General features: G+C 35.2%; 1 protein-coding gene across 1 annotated transcript in view; it reads left to right on the top strand.

Moving 5' to 3' along the window:
* The window catches only part of LOC104119919 (protein DETOXIFICATION 29-like), a 31212-nt gene extending 20800 nt beyond the window's left edge, over window positions 1-10412 (top strand). The window contains exons 5-8 of the mRNA XM_009631531.4: window positions 8506-8562; window positions 8654-9011; window positions 9112-9198; window positions 10165-10412. Of these exons, the coding sequence (XP_009629826.1) occupies window positions 8506-8562; window positions 8654-9011; window positions 9112-9198; window positions 10165-10239 (577 nt within the window). The 3' untranslated portion in view covers window positions 10240-10412. The remainder of the gene's footprint in view (window positions 1-8505; window positions 8563-8653; window positions 9012-9111; window positions 9199-10164) is intronic.
* The last annotated feature ends 7696 nt before the right edge of the window (window positions 10413-18108 follow it).

Raw genomic sequence — 18108 nt, 5'->3', positions numbered from 1 at the left:
AACCACTATAGACTCTCATACTGGAGTAACAATGAGAAGTGGATCATCTTATACTAAAGGCCCATGTTCTCTCTCCACTATGGTATCTCTAATCAGTAAGCAACTAGACTGGATGAGGTGTAAAGTTATGGCTCGACTGAAATTGTCCCTCATTCTTTTGTTTGCCTATAGAGGTGCCCTCTTAAGAGTTATGACTGAACAACTGATTGGTAGGATTACTTGTCCCTCGACTGAATGTGCCATTGCCCACTTTCGAGGAAATTTTGAACTAAAGTACCTTAACTCTTAACATCAACTAGCTGGGTCTACTAAGCTTATTATGTAGGCCTGAGCATCACATCTAAGTCATGTCTTATTCTTTAGGCCTAGCCATAGGGTGTTCTGCACCTCTAGAGCGGCTTCAGTAGCAGCCAGGGCATGAATAGAAAGAACGTATCCTCACCATAGTGTAAAAAGAAAATGAAGAAATATCTTAATTCCCGCTCCAAGCTCTAATCCATGAGATAATAGTGAAATAACGACAATTTCCTACATGTCTCTTTAGCCTCTAACTTGTAAGTATGGTCGATAACACACGCATAAACAATACTTTTACGAAAATACTGCTCCATATCTCGTTGTACTTAAACTTTAGCTCTGATACTAAATTTGTCACGATCCAAATTCAGAAGGACATGATATACACTTAGAGAGCATCCACCCCGACTATCCGAACCAACATTCATCTTTGATAAGCATTACTCAATGTATAACTAAATTTAAGTTTTTCATAGCGGTGGAACTAGTAGTAAAATATTAATGTATAGTAAGATACTATAAAATATCCAACATAGTTTGAGTACGAGAAATTAGGACATAGTGCAAAATCATAAACTAAGTAAAAAAAATAGTATTTGCGTCCACGACAGAGTGAAAAACTCACCTTTGCAGGAGGAGAGAAGAAATATTTTTTCACGAATCAAAAATAATGTCATTAATATAATATGCACAAAGTAGTAAATAGTCAAAATGACCTAGTAAGAATCATCAACATATGCCCAACTACCCCCTGGACTCTTCTAAAATAATGAAATGTATATGCACAATGTAAATAAATCATGCCACAACATCAATTCATATGTAGCCGTGAGTAATCTACGTTTGTGATCTCGTATATTTCGCTTCTCCAACATCTTACTGAGTTTCCCCCTTATCTTTTTGCAAAATGCCGCTCCATGGTTGTAAAGTTTCATCTTGTTTGTTGGCCGAAATTACAAAAGTAACATTAAACCCTCTAATATGTTCGAAGATCTCGAAATAATCGTCCAACTAGGAGAAGAATTCGCAAAATTCCATTTCCATCGACAATTGAATTTTCTTTTCCGAAATGGGAATGCACAATTTAAATGAATCATGCCACAATTCACGCATCCGGTGTGCATGCATTTATCACATATCAAACTATTATTTATGCATCCAAAGTGCCCATATGCAATGCATATGTCAATGTATCATTATCAGCTTCAAGTAAGGATGATAATCCTTCCATCAACATATCTTATACTCCCTCTGTCTCAATTTATCTGAACCCATTTGACTGGACACAGAGTTTAAGAAAAGAGAGAACTTTTGAATTTGTGGTATAAAATGAGGCACATATATTTTGTGTGGCTATAAATCATTGTATAAAAGTAAATTATTTTCAAATAGGGAAAGATGTCATTCTTTTTGGCACAAACTAAAAAGGAAATAGGTTCACATAAATTGAAACGGAGGGAGTATAATTTTCTTAGCCAGAGCACACACTCGCTCCCATATATACAAAGAAGTTAAAACATGTTTCTAATATATTTAGCATGTTATTTTTAGGAAATGAGCAATCAAGATTTAAGCTCTCCATTTACCTTAACTCCAAGCTAAGCACTCAGCTCCTCGACTCACTACCTTACTCTACTTCGTCAAATGCCTACAATCTACATGAATTATCATCTAACAAGGTCAAATACATCCATAGGATTAAGTCTATAGATTGGATCTCGGTCAAAGTCAACCTTTCATCAACGTGGTCAAATCAAAGGACTTATACACTTTCAAATTACTCATTGTAAGTTTAAAAAAAAAATCAAATCGAAGTTCGCTAGTAGATAAAATCTACTACCGAAGCAGAATATAGGGCAGTGATCGGGGCAATTAAAGAAGCCTTATGGTTGAAAGGTCTATTTGCGGAACTCAGTTTATACCAAGGTGGTCTTACCATTTTCTATGATAGTCAAAGTGCCATTCACTTGACTAAAGATCAGATGTATCATGAGAGGACAAAGCACATTGATATAAAGTATCATTTCATCCGAAAAACCATTGCTGAAGAAAAAGTCTCTGTTCAGAAGATCAACACTAGAGACAATTCTGCTGACATGTTCACAAAACCTCTTCCAGTGTCCAAGTTCAAGCTTTTCCTGAACTTGATTGGCATTTATGAAGAATGATTTTGCCCATTGAGGTTTTTGCGGAGAAGGTGGAGCAAATTTACTATATATAAGCCGAAATTAGGCCAATGTGGAGATTTGTAATATGGTCATTAATTTGTCTTCTTCTCAAGTGGAGGCCAAATTTTTATGACATTTGCTATGACATAATATCCACTATAATAAAATTTGTGGATCATGACATTTGCCATGATATAATATCCACTATTAGGCCAAGGATTTTTTGCTATAAATAGAGGAGCTTCTCCTCATTTGTAAACACACCAATTCAAGAGTTTTTCACTCTTGTCTTTCTTTCTCCTCCTTTATTTCATTATAGAGTATTTTGTAAGAGAGTGAGTGTTGGAAAATACTTGTGTGAACCCTTTCTTTGGAGTGATCTTGTGAGGTTATTCTCTTGGGGGTATTTGGGACTAATTAGAGTATTTATTCTAATTTTGTACTCTCTTTTGTATTCTTGTTGGTATAATGAAATTGCTCCTCTCCGCTTGTGGACGTAGGTCACCTTGACCGAACCACGTTAAATTTATGTCTTCTTTATCTTCTTTAATTGCTGTTATTATCAATTTGCGTTATCTTTGTTATTGTCATTATAATATTGTTTGACTAAATTCTGCACTACCCCGGTTTACCGATCCTAACAAATTGGTATCAGAGCCAGATCTTACCGGGTTAGTTTAAATAGCCGAAATAACTCTAACAAAGTCTTATGTTGAGAAATTTGACCGAAGTACAAACTTCGAAATTTGACAATTAAAGATGGAAGCTATCCTAATGCAGGATGGTTTAGATTTGGCACTGCAAGAAAAAGAGAAGATGTCGGATAATTTGACGGATGAGAAGTTTGCCGTCATAGACAAAAAGGCAAAAACATGTATTATTTTAAATCTTTCAAATGAGGTTTTGCGTGAAGTTGCAGCAGAAAGCTCAGCCAAAGGCATATGGGAAAAGTTTAAAACCATATATATGAAAAGAACAGTAGAAAACAGGCTTTACCTAAAGCAAACACTCTATACTTTTCGTATGGTTGAAGGTACCTCTATACTTACACATCTTGATACTTTTGATTCTCTTCTTATGGATTTAAGTAACATAGATGCTGAAATTAAAGACGAGGAACAAGTTGTGTTTTTGCTTGTTTCCTTACCCCAGTTGTTTAAACATATAAGAGATAATATGCTTTATGGAAAGGATAATATCTCTTATAAATATATCAAATCTAATTGCTCGACATCGTACTGTGAGAATGACACCTCAGCAAAATGGTGTGACAGAAAGGATGAATAAAACTCTTTTGGAAATGGCTCGTTGCATGATTTCAAATGCTGGGTTGACAAACGCCTTTTGGGTAGAAGCTATCTCTATAACTTGTTATATTGTCAACCGAGCTCCTTCTGCACCTTTAAACTTTAAGACTCCAGAGGAAATGTGGTCAGGTACTCCTGTTAATTATTCTGATTTAAAGATATTTGGTTTCCCTGCATACATGCATGTAAATGATAGAAAATTAAAGCCAAGGGCTAAAAAGGGCATTTTTCTTGGGTATGCATCTGGGGTGAAAGGATACCGACTATGGTATCCTGATCCCACGGCACCAAAATTTATAATTAGCAGAGATGTAACATTTGATGAATCCTCTATGTTACATTCTAGAAAAGAGTCTTCTAGTTCTTGTAATACAGATAAAGGAAAGAATATACAGAACCGGGTGGAGATTGAGATTGACATTCCTTCTGAGTCAAGCTCATCAACTTTGGAGAAAAATACAGCTGAAACTCCTGAAGTTGAGCCAGAAGCTGAAATTCCTGAAGTTGAGACTCCTAAAGTTGAACCAGAAGAAGAGGAGTATTCTATAGCCAAACATAGACCAAGAAGATAAGGTAAACAACCATTAAGGTTTGGATATTATGTTGCATTTGCTTTTTCAGTTGCACAGGAAACTGAAGAAATTGGAGAACCATCAAAATATTCAAAAGCAGTTTCTGGTGCCGACTCAGCCAAGTGACTGATTGCAATGAATGAAGAAATTGAGTCTCTCCACAAGAATGGTACTTGATCTCTTGTGAAATCGCCATCGGGAAAAAGAATTGTTGGTTGCAAACGGGACTTCAAGAAAAAGGATAGCATTCCAGGGGTTGAAGATGCGAGGTATAAGACACGATTAGTTGCAAAGGGCTATAGTCAGGTACAAGGAGTTGATTTTAATAAAAGTTTCTCACCTGTTGTTAAACATAGCTCTATTCATGTCTTTCTTGCCTTTATTGCCATGTATGACTTGGAATTAGACCAACTTGATGTTAAGACAACTTTATTATGTGGCGAACTTGAGGAACAAATATACATGCATCTACCCGAAGGATTTGAAATTGAAGGAAAAGAAGATCATGTTTTCTTGTTGAAAATATTTTTGTATGGATTAAAGCAGTCTCCAAGACAATGGTATAAAAGGTTTGATTCATTTATGTTGGGTCATGGTTATTCGAGGAACATGTATGATAGTTGTGTTTTCTTACGGAAGTTAAATGATGGTTCATTTGTGTACCTATTATTATATATTGATGACATGCTCATTGCTACTAAGGATTTAATAGAAATTTACAATTTGAAAGGTCAGCTGAAAAGTGAATTTGAGATGAAAGATTTGGGAGCAGCTAAGAAAATTCTTGGCATGGAGATCAAAAGAAATCGAAAAGCCAACAGGCTATTTCTGACCTAGAAGAAGTACTTGGAGAAAGTCTTGGAGAGGTTTGGCATGAAAGATGCTAAACCAGTTAGTACCCCTTTTGCTACTCATTTTAAGTTATCAGTTGCTCAATCCCTACAGTCAGAAGAAGAAGAGAGGTACATGGCACAAGTTCCTTATTCCAGTGCAGTCGGCAGTATTATGTAAGCAATAGTTTGTACATGTCCAGACATTTCACAAGCAGTGAGCGTGGTGAGCCGGTATATGGCTTGCCTTGGTAAAGCACATTGACAGGTTGTGAAATGGATTCTCAGATACTTGCGAGTTACTTCAAACACACGTTTGGATTTTGGGAGAAATACTAACACCTTGGTTGGTTTTGTAGACTCAGATTATGCAGGTGATCTTGAAAAAAGAAGATCACTAACAGGCTATGTATTTTGCATTGGTGGTTGCGCTATTAGTTGGAAAACTACATTACAACATGTAGTAGCTTTATCTACTACCGAAGCAGAATATATGGCAGTGACCGAGGTAATCAAAGAAGCCTTATGGTTGAAAGGTCTATTTGCGGAACTCAGTTCACACCAATGTGGTCTTATCATTTTCTGTGATAGTTAAAGTGCCATTACTTGACTAAAGATCAGATGTATCATGAGAGGATGAAGCACATTAATATAAAGTATCATTTCATCTGAGAAACCATTGCTGAAGAAAAAGTCTCTGTTCAGAAGATCAACACTAGAGACAATCCTGCTGACATGTTCACAATACCTCTTCCAGTGTCCAAGTTCAAGCTTTGCCTGAACTTGATTGTCATTTATGAAGAATCATTTTGCCCATTGAAATTTTTGCGGAGAAGGTGGAGCAAATTTACTATATATAAGCCGAAATTAGGCCAATGTGGAGATTTGTAATATGGTCATTAATTTGGCTTCTTCTCAAGTGGAGGCCAAATTTTTATGACATTTAATATCCACTATAATAAAATTTGTGGATCATGACATTTGCCATGACATAATATCCACTATAATAAAATTTGTGGATCATGACATTTGCCATGACATAATATCCACTATTAGGCCAAGGATTTCTTGCTATAAATAGAGGAGCTTCTCCTTATTTGTAAACACACCAATTCAAGAGTTTTTCACTCTTGTCTTTCTTTCTCCTCCTTTATTTCATTATAGAGTATTTTGTAAGAGAGTGAGTGTTGGGAAACACTTGTGTGAACCCTTTCTTTGGAGTGATCTTGTGAGGTTATTCTCTTGGGGTATTTGGGATTAATTAGAGTATTTACTTTAATTTTGTACTCTCTTTTGTATTCTTGTTGGTATAGTAAAATTGCTGCTCTCCGCTTGTGGACGTAGGTCACCTTGACCGAGCCACATTAAATTTGTGTCTTCTTTATCTTCTTTAATTGCTGTTATTATCAACTTGCATTTTCTTTGTTATTGTCATTATAACATTGTTTGACTAAATTTCGCACTACCCGATTTACCGATCCTAACAGAATCAAATTATCAATTTACCAATTTGGGATTTTAGGACTAAACCCATAAATTTCTGAGTTTAAATCCCATTAATCTCAAGGCAATACATACATAAATTCATGTACGTTCTTGAATCTATGAATGCAATCAATCCAATTAAAATATCGCCTCATCGAATTGCTAATAACATAATTTAAACTTAACCCAAATTAATCATCATATCTCGATCCAAAGAATAATGTTTATAGTTATACTAATTAACTAGAAAGAAAAATAGATTAAGGACCCGTTTGGCCATAAGTTTTGCCAAAATAAATTTGGGATTTATTTGGCAAACACATATTTGGCCATAAATTTTGCCCACATTTTGGCAAGATCTCAAATCCCAAATCCCAAATTTTAAAATCACCTCAATTGCTGATTTTGGGCCAAAACATGACCATTATATTTTTTAAAATTTTTAAATATTACCCAAAACTTTTATAGTTTGTAAAAGAGCCCACATTTAAATAATCACCTCAATTTCTGCTCTTGTTCCTTCTTGTTCTTGCTTCTTTCTTTGTATCTGCTCTCGAAAGAAATTGAGATTGATATCTACTCTGAGGAAGCTGTGACTACCCAGTTGCAATTTGTCTTGCAAAAATATGGTTTAGCTGACGAAAAATTTTCACCAGCAGTGCCTTTCTTGCTTAACCCCAGCTTTCGCAAGATATTCGTTCATATGACCGAAAAAAATCAAGTCAAATGGTTTAACGACTTAAAGAAAAATTGAGCTAACTGTTATTTTCATTTTGTTATGTTGTACTCTAATGCATGAAACGCTGATGCTAATTATTTTAGTTGTACGTTGTGGTGTAGGCATGATTGTAATATGAGTAATGACTTCCTATGTGTAATATGAGTAATGACTTCCTATGTGTAATCTGAGTAATGAAGGTTATGTATATACATGATAGCAAGTTTGTTTGTTTGGTACTATTGGGTATTTGTGAAAGTTTTTGGAACTTATGGGTATAAGTCATGTTTCATGTTTTTTCAAATAAAAAGTGAAATATGTTTTGAAAAATCATGTCCAAACACATTTTCATCTTCAAATCAAACTTCACCCAAATCAGAATTTTCAAAATAAATTTGGGAATCTATGGCCAAACGCTAGCTAAGACTTTTAATCCCTGTAGCCCAAACTTTTCCTCTTCTTCTCCTTCTCCTCTATTTGTATTCTGTTTTCTCACGGTCTAAAGCTTTTAAAAAAGTTATGTGATGCGCTGCCGACGGATATCTTCTTTTAAAACTTTTTGGCAACATTTTCAACTCTTTAAAACCTACATTTGCAGTTTCGAGTTGTTGGCTTTGCGCACCTATACCCTTCTAATTATAATTTTTTTTTCCAATTTCCTTATTCTTTTCAAATGTCATAAATGCCATTTTCTTTTTATATTTGGTATTACGTCATGGCGACTCAACCCCACGACTCTTAGAATCCTTGCTTTAGGCCATAGAGGATTTGTGGCCTCAAAAGCTACTTAGATTGTATTATGTAATGTTTATTTAAATAATCACTTACTTATCATTGAAGACAGGTAAATTATCTTTTCAAACATTTGCTGTCATCTTGTCACAGTTCATTAATCACACATAGTTTCAATAGACTTCAAATGATAAAATATATGTGAGTAAATTATAGATGATGTTAATAAATGAGTTTAGATTACGTTCTTATTAATGTTTGACTTTATGTCGACTATTCGGTTAAGCCGCTGTTATTTATTGGTTAAGGTTTCCACTTTCATCTGCAAAGTGGATAATGGTTTAATTAGCTTTCAGTTCATATTTTTCTATAGAATTAAAAGTTGTGGAATTGCAGCACGAACATACTGGGATGGGCAGTAATGGCAGCTATTGGATGCAATGCAGCTGTAAGGTTTGTCACAATTCAAAATGACTACTTAAGCAATAAGAAAAGGGTAGTTATACATCTTACATGAGATCAGAAAATGTGCAAAAATTTTCAGTGTGAGAGTCTCAAATGAACTTGGGGCAGCTCATCCAAGAACAGCCAGATTTTCAGTGGTGGTGGTTGTAATATCTTCGTTCTCGGTTGGCCTTCTCCTCTCGATCTTTTTACTTGTCTTTCGAGAGCAATACCCCTCCTTATTCACAGAGACTGAATCAGTCAAGCGTCTTGTTTTTGAGCTAACACCATTACTAGCATTTTGCATGGTGGTTAACAATATTCAACCAGCTCTATCTGGTGTGGCAATTGGAGCAGGATGGCAAGCTTTGGTTGCTTATGTCAATGTTGCTTGTTACTATTTGTTTGGTATTCCATTGGGTTTATTATTAGGGTATAAGCTCAACATGGGTGTCCAAGTAAGTGCACTATGTCATTTTATGAAGTTACTTTGTCTTTCTTGCTTTTGAGTAGTCCTTTCATTTAACATATTATCTTCATTTTTGTTCATGATGTCAGGGTATCTGGTATGGAATGATTACTGGAACTGTGATTCAAACATTCACGTTGTTTTGGATAGTTTACAAAACCAATTGGAACAAAGAGGTAATTTGAAAAATACTAACCCATTTGGTGTTTAACTTTTGCACTGAAATCACCTAAGAGACAATTACATATAACTGTCCATAGTAACTGGGATTATCAACATGAAAATACATGGGTAACCTGCTAGAAAATGTTAAAAATGCACCGGACCAAATATGCATAAGTTAAACCTATCCTTCCTCATAATTTGATTGTCTTAGTTCTTTAATTTGTTTACCAAAATCTAGAAAAAGATTGTCTCGGTTTGATCCACAAAATGCTTCTCGTTACGAAATCATTTTTCAATCTTTTGTTGTCTAAAAATTAAATATATTTTTCATATTACGGAGAAAACAAACCTATGTTCATTGTTGATTTTCATTTACATCTCAATTACGTCATATATACAAACTTTAATTTCAGCCATTGCTATTTCTAGTCACCAATCTTCATCCACTCGTTCACCACCCAACAATCACCCATTATTATTCCACAATAACTTTATTTTCAACGATATTTAGAGCATGGTGTTCATAAAATTAATTTTAGGTGTCCGACAAAATAGTATTATCTAATGGGTTAAATACCGTACATTGCCATCCACTATTTATTTTTTAAGCTCATTTAGTATATCGTCGAAGAAATTAAATTATATCCACATAGTGTAAATGATGGTAAACTAGTTTTATATATGTTTGATGTATTGGTAGGGAGCGCTACCCCCGAATGGGGTCCTACCCAGCGTGAATCCGAATATAGTCGGGCTCCAATACGAATACCGAACACCGGGTGGGAAACAAAAATAAATTGCTATTCGTAATTGACTTTCAATTGTCATGGTAGTATAGAAATATTTTACGCAATAAGTGTATACTAGTTAGACCTTATTATAAAACTCTCTTGATCTTAGTTCCAAGATGAATATTGGACTTCACTATCTATCTAAAGTTTTGTAACACAATGAGTTCTGTGCTTTAAAAATTGCAGGCTTCTATTGCAGCAGAGAGGATAAAAATGTGGGGAGGGGAATCAGCTAGTAAAGCAAATGATGCAGAGATGTAATCAAAAGTTGGTTTTAAAAATGTGGTTTTTTCCGACGAAAGTTGGTCGGTATTTTAATTATGTAATCAAAAGATTCACCATCTGGGAATCAAAACGAGGTCTGTACTGTGGCAGGATACTATTCTACCACTAAACCATTGGTGCATTTTGTTTTAAAACTGTCTTTTATTTGATTTATACTCTTTAATTGTATTTTCGCACGAAAATAACCGATCAAAGTTGGTCGATTTTATTAAATAGTAAAATTACCGACCAAAGTTTGTCGATTTTTTTAAATGATCAGCCGAATTAACCGACCAATTTTGGTCAATTTTTTAATATTAATTTTTATTTATTTTAATTGAAAACAGAGGTAACATGATCGGCTCCTCACAATACATTCCTTGTAGGGCGAACACATCAAAATGAATGCATCATTATTGTATAAAGGGCTTTAAGATGCCCAAATGAATGTTAGACATATCTATTTATATCTATATCTATATATAATATAATTGTGAGCAATAGAAAACCGATGTGGCACATCTCTTTGACTAGATTGACATTTATCTTTTTCCTCCTTTTTTTATTTGTTGCTATTTTTCCTCGTTTTCTCTTTTTGTTGCTATTTACGAAATCAATGCTTACAAAGTTCAACCCAATTCTAAAAGGTACAACCGTTTCAATGTTTAAAGACGTTACGAAGCTTTAAATAGGCAGCCAATGAAAGGTCACTCTGTAATGACCTTGGATGAATTTAAATATACAAATAAGCAAACCAGAAAAGAAAAAGTCCCCAAAGCCAATCGTATCATACACATTACCCACCATAAGGATTTGATCGATGAAGTTCCAAATTTCAGAAGCGTTGTAAGGTATGTATCTTCCCCCGGCTTTGTTACCGAGTCAACTTGTGCGGGGGAAAGAATTAACAAAATTAAGTTTTTTTTTGGCTATTAAGGAGAAAAATATTCTGATAGTGAGTTGCGATGCCATCGGTAAGATTGTTCTTCTTACGTATTGTTTAACATAAAATTGGCATCGACTGATTCAAATTTATGTTTCCTTTATCTTCTTCCTCAATATTTTTTTTTTTGGTTTGTTTTAAACCTCTATTTAATTTAGTAATATAATTTCGAAAACCCCATAAACTGATCTTGGGATGTTCACAAAGAGATCAAGACATCTAATTATGTCTTTCTCAAAGCTGATCGTATTTTCACAAGAGTGCAGTGCTTCTTGACAATCAAATACTTCACGAGGATCCACACAAATCCTTTACTGGATGGAGAATAATTCAAATATAAGAATTAATAGAAAAACATATTGTATTCACACTGTTTATGAATAAACTTATTTTTCTTAAATATATATATTATACCTTACCATAGGCGTTACTCCTAAAGAAGATAAACAATTCATAAGGGAAGCTCAAATGTTCTCTTCCTCTAAAACACCAACGGTTTGTTTCTGTTTTCCTGTATATTTATATACATACAAAATTGATCTATAATAAAGTGATGTCAAACATCATTTTGGCTAGCATTGACATTTATCTTTATTTTGTTTTTTTTTCTCTTTTTTGTGTGACATATTTTCTATTTTTAATAGGAGAAACTTTTGAAAATATTTAAAAATCAAACTTAAACACGCATATATTAAATATGTATTTATGAAACATTATTTATAAACAAAGAACGTAAAACTCTTGAAACTTTTTTCAATTCATAGGAAATCTAAAATAATTAATTAAAAAAAAATGATCAATTATGTGAGTAATAGTGAATTGCACTTACATTTGAGAGTGGTCTCCGCTATGTCTTTAGCCTTTTTCATAAGTTGTAGATTAGATGATAATTATTTTTTCTATATTAAGAATTTTAACTAAATTAGTTTTGGCGCTTTTCTAAACCCTATTTTGTTGAATGGTATTCAATTTTGCATATAATGTTCTATGTAGGAAACAGTAAAGTGTGTGAATAGATTTAAATTTGTATTGGTGATATTGTGAATTTCGGAGCTATCCATAAGAGAATATTTATATTTTTCTTTGATGTGTGAAATTCTATCTCTTTTATCTCGATTAAGTTTATTCAAGAATTATACTGCTAATTTTTTGTTTTTGATCGCGCAAAGCGCGAATAATTTGACTAGTGTAAAATAATTTTCATGACATAATTTGTAACTATTAATAATCATGATATGTTGCAACATGGACTAAGTCATTTAACCATTCGAAAATACATGTAGACTCTGACAGGGTCATCCGAAGCTTCTAAAACATAATACATTTATAACACATGCTTGGAGCTTAGTCCTGACCCTTTACTAATTCGCCTTAATTACCGATAGACAAAATAAATAAAGTTAATCCAATTAATCAAGGAAAACAAAGCGAGCCAACTTATCACGGTCCAAATACAGGTGATCGGCACTCGATACACTATCTGACCCCGGCGAACCAAACCCCGTATAAGAAACCCCATTTATATGCCTCTTATTGCATGCAAAAACCTTTTCCAAACTCAATCATTTTATGATGGGCTTTTCCTATTTTTGGCCCGTCAACTAAAATTAATTACGGGCACTGGCCAAATATACAAAACGTATGCATTAATTAAGTATGTGTATATATATATATATATATAAAATTTTCGACTATTATTTTTTAGGATGACCCAAAAATGTAATTATCCCGATTAAAATTCATGCACGAATACAACTTTTAAATCAACACTTTTCAATAATGATAATACAAGTAACAATATTTTATTTATGCATGCCATATGAGTAATCATAAATTACAACTTCAAATGAAATGATTATTGTCTATCGAACCTCTATCACTGTCATGATCCAATTTTTCTAAGCCGTGATGACACCCAAGTTAAACTCAAGATAACCATGGATTAGATAATATAAACAATAAAGTCTAACAGTCATATATAGATAAAAATAGTACTAAGGCAATACATCGTAGAACATAGCTCAAACCCCATGACTGATAATATAGAGTTATACAACTGGATTAATACAAAACATTGTCCGAAATAAAGAACATAATCATATGATAGAAGGTGATTCCAATGCGCTGCGAACTAGATCAAGCAGCTCACCATTAGAGTCTCCGAGTCAGCTGCTAAGCTTCCTCCTAGGATTCAGTACTGGTGGACAATATCTACATATAAAGTGCAAAAAATATAATATGAGTACACAAATATATACTCAGTTGTATCATTGACTCTGTCAAACAAAGTAGTGGTGAGGAGTTATATATAAAATACTCACTTTATAAACTCGTGCATATAACGATACGGCCAGGCTTTTTGTGTATTTGAGCTCCATTTCCCCATTTAATACTTTTCATGTGCTTATTGTTATTTCGTGACTTGCGAATGGTTGGTTTGGTTCCGAAGAGGTTTTTGAGTGAATTGGAATATATAGTTCTGTTATTGGAAGCTTAAGTTATATGAGTTGACCAAGGGTTGATTTTTGGGTTAACGACTCGGATTCGTATTGGATGGTTTCAGTAGGTTCATATGGTGGTTTTGGACTTAGGCGTATGTCCGAATTTAGATTTGGAGGTTCCTAGGATGATTTGGTTTTTTTTGCCAAAGGTTCGCAATTTGGAAGGTTTATAAATTTCATAAGTTTTACCATGAGTTAATTTTGAGGTTATCTGGTCCGAATTTTTTTCGGGACTTGGAGTAGGTTCGTTTTGTCATTTGGGACTTGTATGCAAAGTTTGGTCTCATTTGGAGTTGGTTCGGTAGGAATCTGACACTTGGTTGTGAATGCTGAAGTTCTTGAGTTTCAAGGCTCGCATGATGCATTTTGGTGATCGATTTATGGTTATGGATGTTATTTTGATATTTTGAGCTTGCGAACGAGTTCGTATGGGGTATACACACTTATGTGAATGTTTGGTGTGGAGTACAAGGGGCTCGATGAGTTTCATATTGATTTTGGAGTGTTTTGGTGAAGCTTCAGTTTTGCTGGTGGTGCAGACTCACATTTGTGATGGTCCGCAATTGTGGACTCCTTATAGCATTTGCGACTGCTGGTTGCCATGAGGGACCTCGCATTTGTGAGAATATTCATCGCATTTGCGACATTGGCTGGCATGCTGGGTTTTCGCAATTTTGAAGTTTGTGGTTGCATTTGCAACATCTGCTTGGCCAGTCTTGGTTCGCATCTGCGAGCCTGAGTTTGCATTTGTGGTGGTCATATTTGCGAGTCTCTGGTCACAAGTGTGACACCTGCACATGTTTATTAGCTGTGCATTTTAGGACTTAGACCCATTTCCTCATATTTTACACCCTAGACTTCGAGAGTAGGAAGTTTTGGAGAACTGTTTCACTATACCATTGGAGGTAAGCAATCTATACTTGGATTTAAATTTTTACACCTAAAAGCTTGAACTTAAAAGTGAAATTTGAGAGTTTTTGGCAAAACTTTTGAAAAGTGAATATTTAAGATTTGAACCCCGATTTGGAGTTGGTTTTGGATGAAACTATATTTGGACTCATTTTGGTATGGGAGTTCGGGATTTGTAAATTTTGTCGGGTTCCGGAAGGCGAGCCCCAGTTGAGGTTTTAGTTGTTTTTGTGTATTTGATTAAAGATTCAATCTGTATTGATTGTGTTCGATTTCTATGGCATTGTTTGATGTTATTGGATTGTATTTGACTAGATTCGAGCCGTTTGGAGTTGGATTTTTAAGAATTTTGCATTTTTGATGAATTTTAGGCTACTGGGTGGAGGAAGGTCTCTTGGCTAACCTTATTAAGAGGGAAACCCCTATGATTTGACTTATTTTCTATGTGTCTAATAAGCTATTGGGGCTAGTATATATACGTGGCGGCGAACGTAGCATTTACCGAGTTTATATCATGGCCGGGGTAGAATTAGAATATTTTACACCTTATTTGACTATGTGCTAATTTGATTCATGGTTTATTTGAATTATGTGACTACGATTGCTCTCTTATTTATGTTAGATATCATGTCTAGATTTACGATTAATTATAATGGCATTAGAACTTATCTTTGATGTGTTGAATTGCTTAAATTGTCCGTAGTCACATAGAAATTCCATGAGCATATATATATATATATATATATATATATATATATATATATATATATATATATATATTTTTCCGTATGATTTTTATTAAGTCCTTGTGCACCTTTTATCTGAAATTCTTAAGTATATGCATGCATTTTGAATAAGAAGACATGATTTGGACTGAGGATTTTGGCACGAAAGGTAAGTGTGAGAATGAGATAAGTGATGACACATTGGACATGATGATCAGATATTGATTAAGAGTGGTGCTATTTATAGTCCTCTTCGTGCTTGCATTTGGATCCGTTCTTCCGGAGTCAGATGATAACCCATGTTACTTTAGGCTCTATGAGTGTGGTCAGTACATAAACTTTGTACCGGTCAATACATGAATTGTGTATCGGATTATGTTTATACATGAATTGTGTATCGGGGTACATGGATCTTATACTAGTTTGAGGATGCATTTGTATATTGACTCATTTAGAAATACTCATTTAACGACTAATTGTTACTTGACATTCTTATATGCTAATTGGGAGTCCCGACTCCGTTATTTGAGTAAGCTTTCTTTTAATACCATATTTGAGCAGCGTTATGATTATTCCTATACTGTAAGAACATGCTTCGCACTTTAGCCTGTTGATATCTGTGATTTCTGTTACTCATGATGTTATCTACTGTCTCAGTTCTTAATTCTGTTAATATACTTGTGCGGTACGTATTCTGGAGCATCTAGCCTCGCCACTACGTCTTCGAGGATAGACGTGATACTTAATGTGTACCGGTTATGGTGTACTCATACTACACTTCAGCATATTTTTGTGTGCAGATCCTCAGGTGGGTCCTAGTAGAGCTTTCTGATTGAGCTGAGAGACTACATGGAGACTTAGGATGAGATACACTACATACAGATCCTCAGCACATTTTATTGTTCATGTCTACTTGTATTTCAAACAGGTTGTGATGTATACAAACTTGTTCTCTTTTTTGTAGTTTGCTTGTGTACTTGTGCCACCTAGTCTTGGGGTTTGTACGATATTGTCCGTGTTTCCGCCGTGCTATAACTTTGTCAAATATTGTTAATAGTTTAGATTATTATTGTCTTTGCTTATGCTATATCACTGTTAATTAATAAAAAAGGACTTTTTTGTGGATTGTGAGTTGTCTTACTTAGCAAGTTCGGCTAGGCGCCGTCACGACCTTGAGGTAAAATTTTGGATCATGACAGTGCAATTCATATATCTAATAGTGATGTAGATAAAGCAAAGAAATATCATAATTAGATATGCACATCTACAACATAATGTAAAATGCATAAATAAGAGCCTATAATCACTGCTGCATGATAAAGACTCAAGCTTTACATTCAACTGGCACTCCGAGTTCCTTACGCTTCTCTTATCGAACAAACCTGCACGCACACTGCCCATGTTAATCAAGTCATATAATGACTCACGAGGAACAAATTCATATCCATGCGCAATATCAACTACATGGCCAATTTACATGCATACTATAATATGCACGAACAATCATGTACCGTAATGTTATGACCCGATCGGTCGTTTTGAGAATTTGTATTCCGTTCGGTAGTTTGAGGTCTTGAGTAGCTTCATATGGTGTATTGTGACTTGCGTGTATGGTTGGTTTTGGTTTTTGGATGGTTCATGATTGGTTTGGAAGAATGATTCTTGTTTCAGAAGTCGTAAGTTAGAATAGTTGACCAAGTTTAAATTTTGTGTATTTGACCTCGGATCGAGATTTTGATGGTTTCGTTAGGTCCGGATGGTAATTTTGGACTTGGGCGTATGCCCGGATTCGTATTTGGATGTTTATAGAATGTTTTAGCTTGGATTGACAAAGTTGGCAATTTAAAGGGTTGGAGAATTCATAGATTTGACAGAGAGTTGACTTTAATGTCACTGGGTTCGGATTGTTGTAGCAGAAGTTGGAATAGGTTCGTTATGTCACTTGGAAATTGTGTGCGAAATTTGAAGTGATTCCGAGTTCTTTAAACGTGTTCGGCGTGAGTTTGGAATTTTTGAAATTTGTAATACTTCATTATGCTTGAATTGAGGTGTGATTCGTGGATTTGATATTGTTTCATGGGATTTGAGGCCTTAAGTAGGTCCGTGTTATGTTTTGGGACTTGTTGGCACAATTGGACAGGGTCTCGAAGGGCTCGGGTGAGTTTCAGACAAGTTTCAGATCATTTCGAATCATGTGGTTAATGTTGGTTTTGGCAGGGACTTGGTGTGGTCGCATTTGCGGTTCGAGGTGTGCACATGTGGAGCTCGGGCTAGGCTGAGGATTAGCACTTCTGCGCTTGAGGAACTGTAAGGCCCCGTGAAAAGTTTTCCTAAAAGCCGGGGTTCTGTGATGCCGGGGCAGGCGCAGAGGTTAATAATAGTAGAAATTCTTCGCGACGAGCTTGCTCGCCGCGATTCTAAATTTTTTGATTGAACAATGCGTCAGGGAGTTGAAGAAAATGTTGGGTAGAAGTAGGCATTTCTGCGGCTTATTCTGCCACTGCAGAACCATTCTGCGGACCGCAAAATGGTCGCAGAGTGAGTCAGTTTTCTGGGTCATTTTGATGTCATTTTCGCAATCCATTATGCGACCGCGTAACCATTTCACGGGCCGCACTCTTATCACACAATCAGCCTTGGAGTTTTGTGGAGGGAGGTTCTGCGGCGCATTATGCGACTGCAGAACAGGTCTGTGGGCCGCATAGCGACTGCAGACCCGGTCAGTCCCTTTCCAGTTTTGGCACCCAATTTATGCGGCCGATATGCAGACTGCATATCCATTCTGCGG

Source organism: Nicotiana tomentosiformis, chromosome 10, assembly GCF_000390325.3.
Source record: "Nicotiana tomentosiformis chromosome 10, ASM39032v3, whole genome shotgun sequence".
Taxonomy (NCBI): domain Eukaryota; kingdom Viridiplantae; phylum Streptophyta; class Magnoliopsida; order Solanales; family Solanaceae; genus Nicotiana; species Nicotiana tomentosiformis.
Note: the sequence above shows the minus strand (reverse complement) of the source record. Positions and strands in the feature narration are given on the sequence as shown.